General features: G+C 41.1%; 1 protein-coding gene across 5 annotated transcripts in view; it reads left to right on the top strand.

Annotated features, from left to right (window-relative positions):
* The window catches only part of pard3ab (par-3 family cell polarity regulator alpha, b), a 188,165-nt gene that overhangs the window by 137,066 nt on the left and 37,187 nt on the right, over positions 1–13,912 (top strand). For 3 of the 5 annotated variants that reach the window (XM_030751153.1, XM_030751150.1, XM_030751149.1), the window contains 4 exons: positions 1,665–1,804; positions 2,460–2,588; positions 5,292–5,327; positions 8,041–8,088. In XM_030751153.1, coding sequence (XP_030607013.1) covers positions 1,665–1,804; positions 2,460–2,588; positions 5,292–5,327; positions 8,041–8,088 — 353 coding nt within the window. The remainder of the gene's footprint in view (positions 1–1,664; positions 1,805–2,459; positions 2,589–5,291; positions 5,328–8,040; positions 8,089–13,912) is intronic. The other 2 variants (XM_030751151.1, XM_030751152.1) reach the window with 2 other exon arrangements.

Below are 13,912 nucleotides of genomic sequence, written 5' to 3'. Positions count from 1 at the left end.
GTTCAGTCAGACAGGCCGGGGGGGATTAAGGCCAAAACTCCGATACAACAGGAATACTTGTTCTTAGGTTAACTTTTTTGACAGTCATACACACAGTGTCAGTTCAGATGGTTCATTTACCGAAGTATCTTTATAGTCCCTTAATCAAAATTTTTGGGAGTGCCAGTTTAGACCACTTGTACAGCTGCTCCATCCACCGCAGTTTGTTTCACACAGCGAAAAACTGCAGTACAGTTTAAAGTTAAAATATGCAGATGAACTGTTAATAAGACAAAGGTGTTTCTTGTCCGGTTACTCGATTAACTGATGGAATAATTGATAGAATACTTGATTACTAAAATAATCAATAGTTGTATTCGCACATGGGCTCAGCCAGATTATATTTATTGTCTGGACATTTCTGTCCTGGTCCTCCTGGTGTTGTCTAGAAAAGTTTGGAGCTGCAGTGCCTTTGAGAAAAAGCTTTGGTTACCTCCTCTCTAACCCTGTTGTATAATGTTTTTTTTTTCCTCTGGCTTCAATTAAAAATCAAACCAAAAGTATTACCTTTCTTCAGGCGGAACTTTTGTGTTAGCACTACATAATTGTTTATAATTATTGACTGGTTCAAACTGAGACTTTAAAAGCAGGCAGTTCCATTGCCCTACAATGTATGTACTACTTTAATTATTCACCACAAACCTACTTAAGTGCTCTACCGACAGGGTAGAGGATTTCTCCTCATTTCCTGCAATTGTAACTTGCCCAATAATAGGAAAATGTTTGTTTGTCTGCTAGGAATATGGATAATATGAGATAGAGGCCTGCGTTCCTAATGGTTCATAATGATGTACTCTTAAGAGGCTGCAGGCAAAACGTACACAAGCCAAATTACATCCACCCACATAAACATAGGTTAATAATGTAGATTAGCAACATCTCAGCATACTGACGGCCTTAAAGGCCAGGTGACAAGACAAATAAGAGTATCATTAGTATATTCTCTTCAAAACACCGAACTCAGCTTTGGTGAACTTCAGGTTAAAGCATGTCGTAAATGCTGCAGAGAGAGACATCCATCCATCCATCCATGAGACATTTCTGTGAAATTTACAGCGACTGTTGTTGCTAAAATACTGATTGCATTGTTTTTTTTTTTTCCAGCATTGTGATATACTACTGATTATATTTCCTGAAAGTATGATGTAATGAGCCAGCTGCATGCTGAGCTGAGTCAGACAGATCCTCGTGTATCTTATCACAATACTGCAGTAGTTAATTCACAGTGGCCTAAACAACTGCCTCGTGTGGATTACATGAGGTGGACCACTTTTTACTATATGATGGTGCTGGAAAAGCTGGTTAGGAGTGTGCTCTATTAAAAGAGATGAGGTACTCATTGTTAATGGGTCAAGTGTTCCCCTTGGGTGGGACAACTACATTCATACCAACCCTTTACTCCTAATGAGAGAACCCACTTGACTCTGAGCCAAATGTCTCCCAAAACACTAGCCGATATTATGCCCTCTCAGGCACAGGAGAATTTTACCATCTGCATGTGAACATATTTTTAGTAGCTTGAGATCCAGGGATACAGAAGAGAATAGAAAAGCTTCTGCTTGTGCCTCTAGATACAACCAGATTCTGTCATTCGACCCTTACTTACTCACCCGCTCATCCCACAGGCCCCGAGGGACTCGGCTTCAGTATAACATCACGGGACGTTCCCATTGGGGGCTCAGCACCCATCTATGTGAAGAATATTCTGCCTAGGGGAGCTGCTATCCAAGATGGCCGCCTTAAGGCAGGAGACAGGTTGCTAGAGGTAAGCACAGGAAGGTGCAGTAATACTTAACAAAGCGCGTGTGAGGAGGGTTTAATTTAGTCATGTAATGAAGTCTTTGATGGTGATTGGATTGTGTGATCTGGAGAGTAGATGCGCATCACGTGGAAATTGTGATTTTTATTCCAAAAATTTGAAAAACTGCAATTTAAAATATGAGATATACTCTGCCTGCCATCTGCTGAAGTGTAACAAATTCCTTCCTCGTAACTGTTTTAAATGGAAATAGGGATCCTGTAATTAAATCAAAGACTATGTTTTCACGCGCTATCTTGTGCAGCAAAAACAGAACGGCTTTTGAAGTTGCATCATCCCACATTGCAAACCATTTGCATAAAGGATTACACTGTGTAGCTCTGAATGTATGGGGTTATTCCAGCAAAACTTTCAATCCTTTTATCCTCATGTTTTTCTCACTTTCAAACTTTGTTTGAACTAGCGCTAAAATGACTAGTTGATCAACTAATCAAATTAGAAAATGAACCGTCGGTCGCTTTGATAAAAATGCAAAGTGTTGCTGTTTTTCTGTCATGGCCAAAAGGCATAATTAAACAGTTTCACCTTAAAACAGCCTGAGATAATAATCCATACCGATAATCTAACCCAGTTTAACCCAATCACTGTGTCTTCTGTTCAGGTGAATGGGGTGGACCTGAATGGGCGAACCCAGGAGGAGGTGGTCAATCTGCTTAGAGCTACACCCATGGGCGGGGCTGTGGGGCTGCTGGTTTTACGCCAGGAGGACACTTTTCTACCCCGAGAAGTGGTATGTTGGCTGCTCACCACCTCCATGGTGCATCCCCGCAGCTCTTCATCCTGCAAGCATAATGTGTTGCACATCATGACATACAGTATATATACATATACAGTACCAATCAAATTACCAATTCACATATGAATGAGTGAGTGTGTCCAAACTTCTGCGTGGCTTAGTGTAGGTTATGGGTGTGTTATTGCACATATGTGTGAGTGTTTCTGTGTGTTTTCTTGTGCTGTCACGAGCGCTGTTAATCCCTCCAGTGAGGACTGTGCCGTCTTCTCGTTTCCTAGCTAACACAGCACGCTAGCGGAGCATGCAGATTGATCGTCCTGCTTCATCGCTGCGCTGTTCTTTATTATCAAGTTGGGGCTAGCCTTAGAGGAAACCTGTGGAGCTCTGTCTCTTCTCCTTATCACCTTCGCCCCCTCCTTTCCTCTCGATTTCACTTTGTCTTACAGTCTTTTGTTATCCGTCACCCTTCCCTCCCGCTCTTTTCATTCTAATTCAGCAGTTTCCTTTTCTTTCTTCACTTTTGGTTGGTAACCTTCTCCGCGTCTGCATTTCCATCTCTCACACTTTTGCCTCCAAGCTGACTTGGTAGATTGATGGATGTGTGGATGAAAAGACAGACGCAGGGCAGGTAGCAGGCAGAGAGTGAAAAACCACCCTTGGCTTGAATATTAATCAAGCGTAGTCCTCACAGTGCAGTTTACAAACTGAAATACAACTGTTTGTGAGTGGTTTTTGGATACTACTGCTGTCACTCAGTCTTGGCAGAAGCCACTCTCAGTGATTCATGCAAACTGACGCTAATTTAGTTTTCATGTTTGTTAGAACTGTTTACATTCATCAAGTTCATGTTTTTACATGATGCCAGATGTTGCACTTAATTATCTTTGCAGAAAATACGATAGGATGCGCTGCATGTATAGCGTTAACTCAAAGTTTGTTTTTAAGGAAGGGAGCTTATAATGACCAAGACAAAAACAGGATGGCAGTACTCAGAGAATTAAGTGCCTTTTTTTTTAATGTGTGGGAGGTGAACAGTGGAGGCTGTTGGTGAGCTTTAAAGCACATTGGTGTTTACTCTACAGCAACAGTCAGGGATTCTCTGCTATCTCCCTGGCTCTGCTAGCTGGCTTTAACACACAGCTTATTGAGCACTAACGTGAGTAATGGTACCGGCCAGCAGCCTTAAATCTCTCCTCTGCTGTAACAAAAATTACTTCTCTCTGTACCATCAGAAGCCATGACAGCTAGTAGAGCCGCAAACAGCTATTCACTAGCAAGTGGTGTCAATCAAATGGCTGATTGGTGACAATTATCACAGTGAGGGATGCAGATGAGGCTATTGGCTGGCTGTCACCATGGGTGAAGTCTGATGAGGCAAACTGCCACACTGGTCGATACTCATCTTTAGATTACAGCAGGGCTTTAAGTCTGGCTGACTCTGCATAGCTGGTAGTTAGATGGCAGGATTTATTTGATCTGTGGTTATCAGCTGGAGAGGGTGGAGAGCGTGATGTGAAAGGGCTGAGATGGGATTTGAGGGAGATGAGGTCCAGTGTGCAAAATGAGCAGCTTGAGTCTCTACCGAAGGCTAGACTAGACTTTTTTCTTCTGTTTTAGAGCCCGTAGGGACGAAACAGTGTGCCAGTTAACAAAAACATGATGAGAAAAGATGTTCTAAACTCATAACAGTGCATAAGAAAGGGTCATTTAAGCTTAGAAAACCTAAAACTGGGCTTTCTTGGCACATGGCTGTGAATTAAATATGGCGGTTACTAAGCCTAATATATTAAACCTAATGTAGAGTAATGAAAAGAATTAAGTGAACAGCTGTCGTATTACAGGTGACATAATTCTCAGCAGGTATAAAGAACCCTTAATCTAAGCTGAACAATCTATTTCATCACTAATGTGAAACTATATCAATATGACACACAATGCCTTGAATAGGAAATTGAGCTTACACAGTAATAATAGACTAACAAAGAAATTGGAAATGCTATTCACATTTGCTGTATTATTATTCAAATTCCTGCATCACCAACATAAAAAAAATCCTCCATAAAATCACATTTGGTTTCACTCAGAGAGACGCAGGATTTTAAAAAAGCAGCACTTTTTTAAGATCGCCAAATTTAATGTTTTTTAAAGATTAGTTTTTTCCCCTCAAAGGCTGAGATTAATTTATTTACATACAAAACAGTGAAAAAGATTTTTTTTTTCAGAAACTCGGTCCATAAGGAGCATTTTACTTGTAAAGATTGTGGCTGCAAATTTATTCAGGTCATTTTTTTTTCTTCTGATGAAAGCAATCTGTTTGTTTGTATCATGTGGGTGAGGGCAGCTGGACGATAAGAGGATGCCCATTGGAGCAGCTCCAGAGTAAATTAAAGTGAAGGAGTAAAAGGTTGTGGCGATGCAAAGATAGCATTCGGATCAGATAAAGTCACCAAGATTTTATCTTTGCAAACACTTCAGTTGTTTCCGAGCCACAGTTGATGCTTTAAGTCTCCACACCGGCAGCAACTGCCCATCTTCCTTAGATTTGACATTTTAGTACCCTGTTTACTTAAACTGCATCACTTCACCCACAAGTTCCCGCACCCTGGCTTCTTATAGTCGAATGTTCACTGTTTCTGTCAATAAATATATATTTTTCCTGATTACTTTTGGTTCTTCTTTCCCTCCTCCATCCTCTAGAATCCTGAGCCCCAGATGCAAATCCCCAGAGATTTGGTAAGACACCGCCCGTACATTAGCCTGCACCAAAACCTCCATTTCACTTCTTTAACAACTCCCTCCTCTATTTAGCCCAACCCTCCCCTTCGCATGTTATCACCCAACTTCTGCATGCATGCGGGCTCTGCTAGTAAAGTAGCTGGTTAATCAGAGTGCAAATCAGTACCCCTATCTATAAGTGTTAGTAAGTAACAGTAATTTTAATCTCTAACCAGAGGAGTTGTAACAAGCCACAGTTTCATGGTTCATCAGTGTGTGGCTGTTGAGGCTGTGCTGCAGTATAATTTGCTCCATCACTCCCTTCAGAGCTGCATTTGCTAGTGAAGTGGAAGTTTGCTTTAGTTGCTGGCTGTGGATAAAGTTGTCAGTCTGGCCTTGTTGCTACAGACCAACTCTGATATGTGAGGGGAATAACAAACTGAGTTTAAAGTTTAGTGTGCTTCACTTTATAAGGGGGAAATGCAGTCAGTGCAGTGAATCGTGCGCAGACACCGTGACTGCTTTAATAGATCACAGCTTCTGTAATTGAAGAACTTAACATAAAGTATATAGTCTGCTATAAATGTCTGACAGATATTCTTAATCTTGGGATTGCACCCTATGGAGTTTGTTTCAGAATCTGCCTTCTGTGAATAATCAGCTCTCATCAGGATGTACAGTGTCTCCCACTGTTAGTGTGGTCTTTATGGCACGCATTACCCTAAAAGGCCCTCTACTGCAGCAGCTGTTAAAAGCTCATCTGTTTTTACTGCTCATATTAAAAAGCTATTCAGATTTCCATAACTCTCCATTTACATGCCAAATTTGATTTGTAATTTAACTGACTTCACGTCTTCACATCTGGCCTCACCTTCAGGTTGCATCTGGCTGAGTGCAGGTAATCGCTTAGGTTTTTTGCGTGGCACATTAGAAGTGTAATTGCCCAGTTAATCTGATTGGCGGTTGTACCTGCCAGCTGTGGGGATGATCCTCGTCGTGACGAAGCGTTATGGCGGGAGCGTTGTTGACTATCGTGACTGCAGCTGGCACATTTCACATGTGTGCACATGTGCAGAAAAGATGACATGTATCATTCCAAAGGAATTCGAATAAGTGCAGATGAACACCATTGTGTCCCCCGTTGCTGCCATTACAGTGAGAATTGTCACATTGTAAGTTGAAATGGTATAAGCCATTCTTGGCAGCATTGTACCGTTTGCCTTCCAAAAGGGCAGTATAAGGAAGAAAGCTTGGAATATTTATTGGGAATTAATTGGTTTATTTTTCTCCACATTTATTTTTCCAGTCATATAAAGAAAAATCTTGTTGAGCCATGTGGTTTGTGCAGCTGTTTCATGTGGTTTTGTCACTTTCTGACAGTATCTCTGTCCAAGGAGGACAAATATTCCCAATGTGTAGAACCACAATTAATGCCAACCTAGACACCTTCCCCCCCCAAAAAAACAAAAAAAAAAACAGGTTTGTATTTAATGCAATTTGCATCTTTTATGTAAGGAAATATTTCTCCTTTTCTTCTGTTTCGGGTGTTTGCTGCCCTAAAATCAATGCACCCATGTGAACTGGAGGCAGACAGATGAGAAAACGCACCACAGTCATGCTGTCTCCTCTCACACCCATTTCGTCTCTTTTCAGCTCCCCCTTTCTTTTTTTTCCCCCCTACTTTCCAAACTCCAAACCTCCAGATGAGCCTTCTCCTTACTCTTTCCCGGAACATCAACCGCCATAATGGATTCAGTGCCTTTCAGATGTTATCTGCTGTCAGGCTCCTCATTTTAAACATCTCACTGCCGATAACAACAATAGCAGCGGCACCACGATGGTGTAAGGCTTTAGGGGCAGGGCGTGGGTTCGAAAGAACAGCTTTTAATGGACATCCATTTTCAAGTAATAGATGGAAAACACCGGATAGCAGCAGTAGCAGTATCGCAACAGCCAGTTATTACATTATTATTCTATTGATTCTCCTCTTAATTTTCATCAGTGAGCAAAAGATTGTGAAAATTGCTGGTCATATGGGGGTCTTCATTAATTTTGTTCAGCCAACTGTCCAAACATTTAATTAAAACACATCTAAAACTTTTAAAAAGCAACAGATTCTGAGATTTAGCAAACAAAAAACAGGCTTAATTATATCTGTTGATTTTGTTCTTAATCTGTTTTCTGTTGTGCATCTCTGCAGTGCAGTTTGTTACGTAAAAAAAAAAAAAAGCGAACAGAATCTAGTATGTAGAGAGCTTTTAGATCTTCGGCTTTGCCAGCACTCAGCTGGGCTTTTGGAAGTTGGCACAGCATGACTCATCCTTTGAGAGAGAGCTCTGTCAGGGGTTACACGGCAGACAAAATGCAGCAACTGAAGTGGAAAAAGCACTCGGTTTATGAAATCGGTCCCATGACCCAAAAATCACACACGGTTTTACAATAGTCCAGTAGAGGCTGGCTAAAACTTTTAGTTATTGTATTGTCATATTTTTTTTTGCACAGCTCTTAATTCATTACAATAAAAAAAATTACCAGTGATTAGGATGATTCATGTTTCTTTTAGTCCTTCATCCATGGCACTAACATGACCCTCGTTACATATTTGGTCGACTCACTTTAAACCTTCCGGCTGAAAAGTCATTTTATTGCATTTAGTGTCCTAGCATCAGTAATTGGTCTGTACCGAAGGGGCTTATGTGTCTAACCTGTTGACTTTGACTGCTCCCTTTAGCATCCAAGGCAGCCTGTGACAGCCGGGACACACCACTGGCTAATAGAGGTAACTGCTGCATGACATCACCGGTGTGGGCTGTTATATGCTGTATGGGGGGGGGGCATGAAAGGCAAATGAGATACTTTGGGTGGCTGCACAAATAGACTGGGAGTCATTTAAGCAATCCATTGCTTTTCCAATGGTCTGTAACAACAAAAGACTTTGTTGTGTTTTCTGTCTCTTTCTCGCCTCCTTCTTCTCTTCAATTTCCACTGTACCGTCTTGTTTCCGTCTTTCTTAGTTCTCGTTTGCCATTCTTTTTCTCCTCCCTCTGCCCCACACACACACACACACACACACTTAAGACACACTTTAAGACTTAAATCCTCTTCTCTGCACCTGGCTGCTACAATAGAGCGCTGATCAAAGGCATCCGTCTTTACATGCCTGCTCTGATAGTTTCATAATGGGCCCATAACGTGAACATTCAGCTCCATTGTTTACGCCATTAGTCACACAGGCTTATGGAAAATTACTGCAATGCTATATTGAAAAGCCATCAGCAGGAGCAGCAGTAATGCTACAGCAACACCGTGCCAAGATGCTATCTATCACATGTGAATGCTTCCTCTGCGCATACAAAGCTGTTATGAAATGGTAATTTGTTAGCACATTTTGGTGTAATGATGAAGGATTTTTTTTTTTTTTCATGGCATGATAAAGCATTCAGCATATGATGTATATTGGCCGCCCATGACACGGCATATATTACAGAAAAATTGGCAGTATTGTTATTTATTTGTTTGTAACGAGGTCAGAAGTATGTCGGTATTGTGTAGGATGATCTTTTTTTTTTTTTTTTTTTTCCTTTCTTAATGGCAATTTGCATGACAAACCAAAGCTATGCATTCATACAACATAATTTCATTTACGGCTCATCATAAAATGAGGTCAGCGCGTGACGCATCAATACCATTTGTGCACTGCTCCTTGTTTCAACACTACACAACACATTGCACCTGATGCAGCAGGAGTTATAGCAAATAAAATGGCAGTTTTTCTCACACATTTATGGATTTTGCCAAAATGTAACAAACATTATGCCGTATTTCGTTTAAGCATCTGTGCTGGAGCACAGTTTATTTGTGAAGCAATAAATGCTGTCAGCTGTAGATGGGGTCATAATTCATTTTTGATTAATGATAAGAAAATGCACAGTCTCCAAAGTTTTCACTCCAAGAAGTTAATGAAATCATCTCACTTATTTCTGGATCGTAATAGCACCATGCTGTTTAGCAACGTTTATAGCTACAAGCCAACTCTACTGACTTGTGTAATAATTGCATCACATCTGTATATCAAAAAAATTTGAACTGATATTCCTCACTCAGCGTTTTCCACATTAGGTGTTTGGTTATTGCTACATCAACATGAATCTGCAAGAACGTCAGGCTGGCAGTATCGATGACAAGTATCCTTATTTATAGGATAAAATGCTGGTATCTTTTTTTACAAAGTTTTCAAGGTTTATGCTTGGATTAAACGCCCATTTTCTTAAGCGCTTGTCCAGCTCAGGGTTACGGGGAGGCTGAAGCCTATCCCAGGCATCATAGGGCGAAGGGCGTGGTACACCCTGAACACATAGATACTGACAACCATTCACACCAATGCGCACATGCACATCTTTGGACTGTGGGAGGAAGCTGGCGTACCTGGTGAGAAAACGTGAAAATCGCACACAGGAAGGCCCTGGCTGACCTGTGGATTCCTGTTCCCAGTCAGTCTACGCATGTGAGGTAACTGTGCCAAAGCTTAAATATTCCCAAAGCTCCCAAAATCTGCTCAGTGAGTGTATAAATAATCCCTAAAAGCCAAAAACTCAGGTGTGAGACTGCTTTAAACTTTTCATTTCAGACAGCTTTTTTTGTTCCTTTTGCATTCTTGGATCTGTATGATGTCGAGGAACATGGATATATGTAATATAAGCACAGAAGCACCACCCACCTTCCACTCAAACTTTCTATTTGCAAGGCGTAGCGAATCAGAAGAAAGTTGCCCAAAAAGAGTTAAAAGGACACATTTCAGACAGAGCGTGAACTGATGGGCTTACACCAAGTCTCAGTATAAGAGAAATACGGATTATTTTTAACTGTGAATCATAGAAAGCAACTCGAGTAGTATTCAAGATTTAAAATATGACCATAATAGCTTCCCTTTGGGTCTTTGTTGAAAGATAATATATTACTGTACTTATGTGTACTGCTTTCAGTCCCCATTAGAAGTCTTCAGATGTATATCCTAGCTTTGCATTTCATACAAAAATGATATTTCGTTTAATCTAATACATGTAGTTTAATACAGAGTACTCCCAACTGGTGGACAGGTCATCAATTACTGCAACCCTGTATACTAAAGTGTACTTTTGAGTTGGAGTTTTTTCTGGTACTGGGATATCTGTCATGTTTACTAGTGTACATGATCTGTATATTACTGTTATCACCACCTTAGGTAAATAGCAGCTTATTTTTATTTTTTTAAAGCTGTAATGTAATAAGAAGGCATTACGGGAGTTACATAACTTGTATCATTATTAGCACAGGAGAATAGCAGCAGTGATTAATGGCTGCAGCTCTGTGGCAGCAAGCTCAGTGGTGTTTCTGTGTTCTGCAGCGGCCTCGTGGTGACACATACAAGTCAATCAGAGAGGGCCATTCTACCACAGAACAGGCTTTTTGGCTTAATTAAAGTGATGTTTCAAACTGCCACCTGGCCTGTACACTCTGAGACACACACACACACACACACACGCATGCACACACACACACACAGGCACGCATGCACACAGTATAGAGCTACATAGACTATTGAGAGCCTTTGCACACCGCAAACTCTAAAATACATGAGCCATATGGCACAATTTACACAAACACGCAACACCTCAGATGCACACGCACCACTACACATTTGCACACATGTATTCTCGCACACTAACACACACAGGCATAGAGTGACAGGGAGCAGCTGCTAGTGTAATTGCTTGGGGTTGGATGAGGTTATAAATGGTTTCTAGTGGCCGAGAGGGGGAGATGGGGAGGGAGAGCTAGAAAGAGGGCAGCTGATTAGTTTTGGACTGCAAGTTGAACATGTGACTGTATGTGTGTGGATATCAGCTGATTTAGCCTCCATAATGCTGCACAGGAGGTATCTGTCAGCCTAGCCATATCATATAAGGGTAACGTTTTTGCTGAGTGCACATGCTAGAATTTCATGTGTTTTTTTTTATTCACACACAAATCATATCCACCGATACACACATGTGGATCCACTTCCTCTCTTTCCCCCTGTCACTGGCTTTTTCTATCACACACTCACACACCTGCCTCCCTCTCCTCCTCCTCGCTGTGCCAGCCTCGGCTGTGCCGATCGCAAAGGTATTTGATATTCATGGTTTATCAGCATGGAGCTACAGCGAGACGCATCAGAAAGAGTGAGAGAAGAGAGAGAAGGTGAGGAGGGGATGGGGGAGGAGGGACAAGTAGGGAGTCATGAATAGAGAAAAAAGGGAAGCAGGAGGGGAGGGTAGGAGACAAGGGGAGGTAGGGCGCAGTGGAAAGATGAGGGAAGAGGGTATGAAAAATTTTCTTCATGGGGAAAGAGGGATCTTAGCAGAAATGACAAAAGACAAAAAGTGGGCACTTTTTGGTGATTTCGTGTGGACTGTAAAGGATGAGATGGTGATGGAGATACAGAAACAGAGTCAGAATGGTTGTGCTTAAAGTAGCAATAGAAGGTCAGAAATATGGAAAGAGATTTAGAGTATGAATAAGCAGAGATTGTGCTACAGTAGGCAGCCAACAATGGTCTCCACAGCCGACTTCTCTCGACCAATTACACCCTTCACTGCCTCCTTTTCACTTTGCTCTCTCTCTCCTCTCTCTGCAATCATCACCTCCTACCCTCATTTTCTTTTTTTTTTTCTTTTTCTTAAAATTCCCCTCAACCGACTTTTCCAGATGCTGTCAAATTGACAGGTTTGTCCAGCCAAAGTCAAGCTAATCATTTCAGGCTCTGCGGTGGAAAAGAGAACGAGGAAGTGGGAAAGAGTCCGATTTCTCGTAATGCTCAAGTTTTTACTCGCTGTAGAATACAAATAAGAGTCGAGGCTTTGAAGGTGTGAGACTTGCATTAGATGTGCAGCACCGGAGAGGTTTGGGGGTGGATGGGGATGAGTGAAAAGGAGAAGGCGAGGGGGACAGAATGCCTCAGAAAGCCAGTGGGTGAGAGGGAAAAAAGAAGGGAATTTGATACGTCATCTTTTCCTGCTTTCAAATGGAAGAGCATAAAATTTTATGTTACAGCCAACATTTTGTCACCAGTCCCCCCCCAACCCACCCACCCCAAAAAAAACAAAGCGGGAAGTTATTGTGCTGCGTTACAGCCTGTTGATCCTGCTCCACACACTGTCATCACCTGTACTGGGTTTTAACAGTAATCTCATGAATCTTTAGTTGTTCTCATATATAATTTCTGTTGTCTGACAGCTGAACAAGCGGGGACCGCTCGCTTTATGGACACCACCTGTTAACTAGACAAAAACTAATTTCCTACAATTTCAGACTTCAGCGGTGGTTTTTCTCGGCAGAATTCAAACGTGAGTCTGAAGGAGTACTTTCAATAAAAGATACTTTTGGGTTTTTTTTTTTTTTTTTAGCTTAATGTCAGAGATAAAAACAAAAACTGTGGCTCCTCAAATTTAGATGGTTTGTTTTGGTTACAGCTGCAGATACAATTAAGAAGACGGGCAGCAAAACGACGAAGGCAACGGCTGAAGCAAGAAAAAGTAAATCAGAGTTGGAGAAGGGAGGTGGCAGAAAACAGCAAACGAGGAGATGGAGTTTTTTTTTTTTTTTTTAAAGGGAGAGAGACGTATAAAAAGACGGGTGAAAAAAAAAATAGGAAAAGCAGAGAAAGAAAGTGGAGCGAGTGAGAGATGCAGGCGTACAGTGAGAGAGGTGGCGGTGTCTGTCTCCTTTTGTGTTCCACATGGATTCATCCCTTTCTGTCGGCCTTTCATTCACACTCCCTCGCTCGCTCGCTCTGTCATTGTCATGCTCACACTCTCATTCTTTTCACCCTTTTCTTTTCAGCTCCTCGCCTTTTCACCCTCTCTCTATTTTCCTCCATCTCTCCTCTCAAGCCCATCACTACTTTACTTTCCATCACCTTGATTCAGCTCCTCTCACTTCCTGCCTTCCTTGCTACCTCCTGTGACTGTGTTTTTTATATATATATATATATATATATATATATATATATATATATATATATATATATATACACACCTTCCTTTTTGCTGTGTTTTCCTCTGTCTGGACTTATAGAATAATAATCAGTTGGATAATTCAGGAACTTGAAAAAATGACAATTAAGGTTTATGTAAAAGTGGGTAGAGTATAAGCAATTTGAAATAAATACCTGGGATCATGATTCAGATTTAGATTTTATATATATGAATTATGTGTGTGTGTTTTTAGATAGGTTATCAACTTTGGGGGTTTTTTTGTTGCACATAATCCTAAAACCTATCTTGACATAGGAAAAGATAACATCAGAATGTTCTTGCTAATATTGCTTGAGGCTTTCTTTGTATAAACCAGTCGGCTGAAGAAAAGTCAAGTTACACACTGTAACAAGCGTTTAGTAGTATTGTAGGAATCTGATGCCCACAGTTGTCCACTGTGGTAAAATTATGCACGAAACTTCTTTTTCTTTAAAAAAAACAAACAGTAGTCATTTCTGCACTTTAGCTGGTTAAACTAATCTTAGCTCCTCACACTTCACTCCACAGATGGTAGCATACCTGATCTGTGGCAGGCCTCTTCACTTCCTA

This window comes from Archocentrus centrarchus, chromosome 17, assembly GCF_007364275.1.
Source record: "Archocentrus centrarchus isolate MPI-CPG fArcCen1 chromosome 17, fArcCen1, whole genome shotgun sequence".
NCBI lineage: Eukaryota > Metazoa > Chordata > Actinopteri > Cichliformes > Cichlidae > Archocentrus > Archocentrus centrarchus.
The sequence above is the reverse complement of the archived record's forward strand: the minus strand, read 5'-3'. Positions and strand labels throughout refer to the sequence as shown.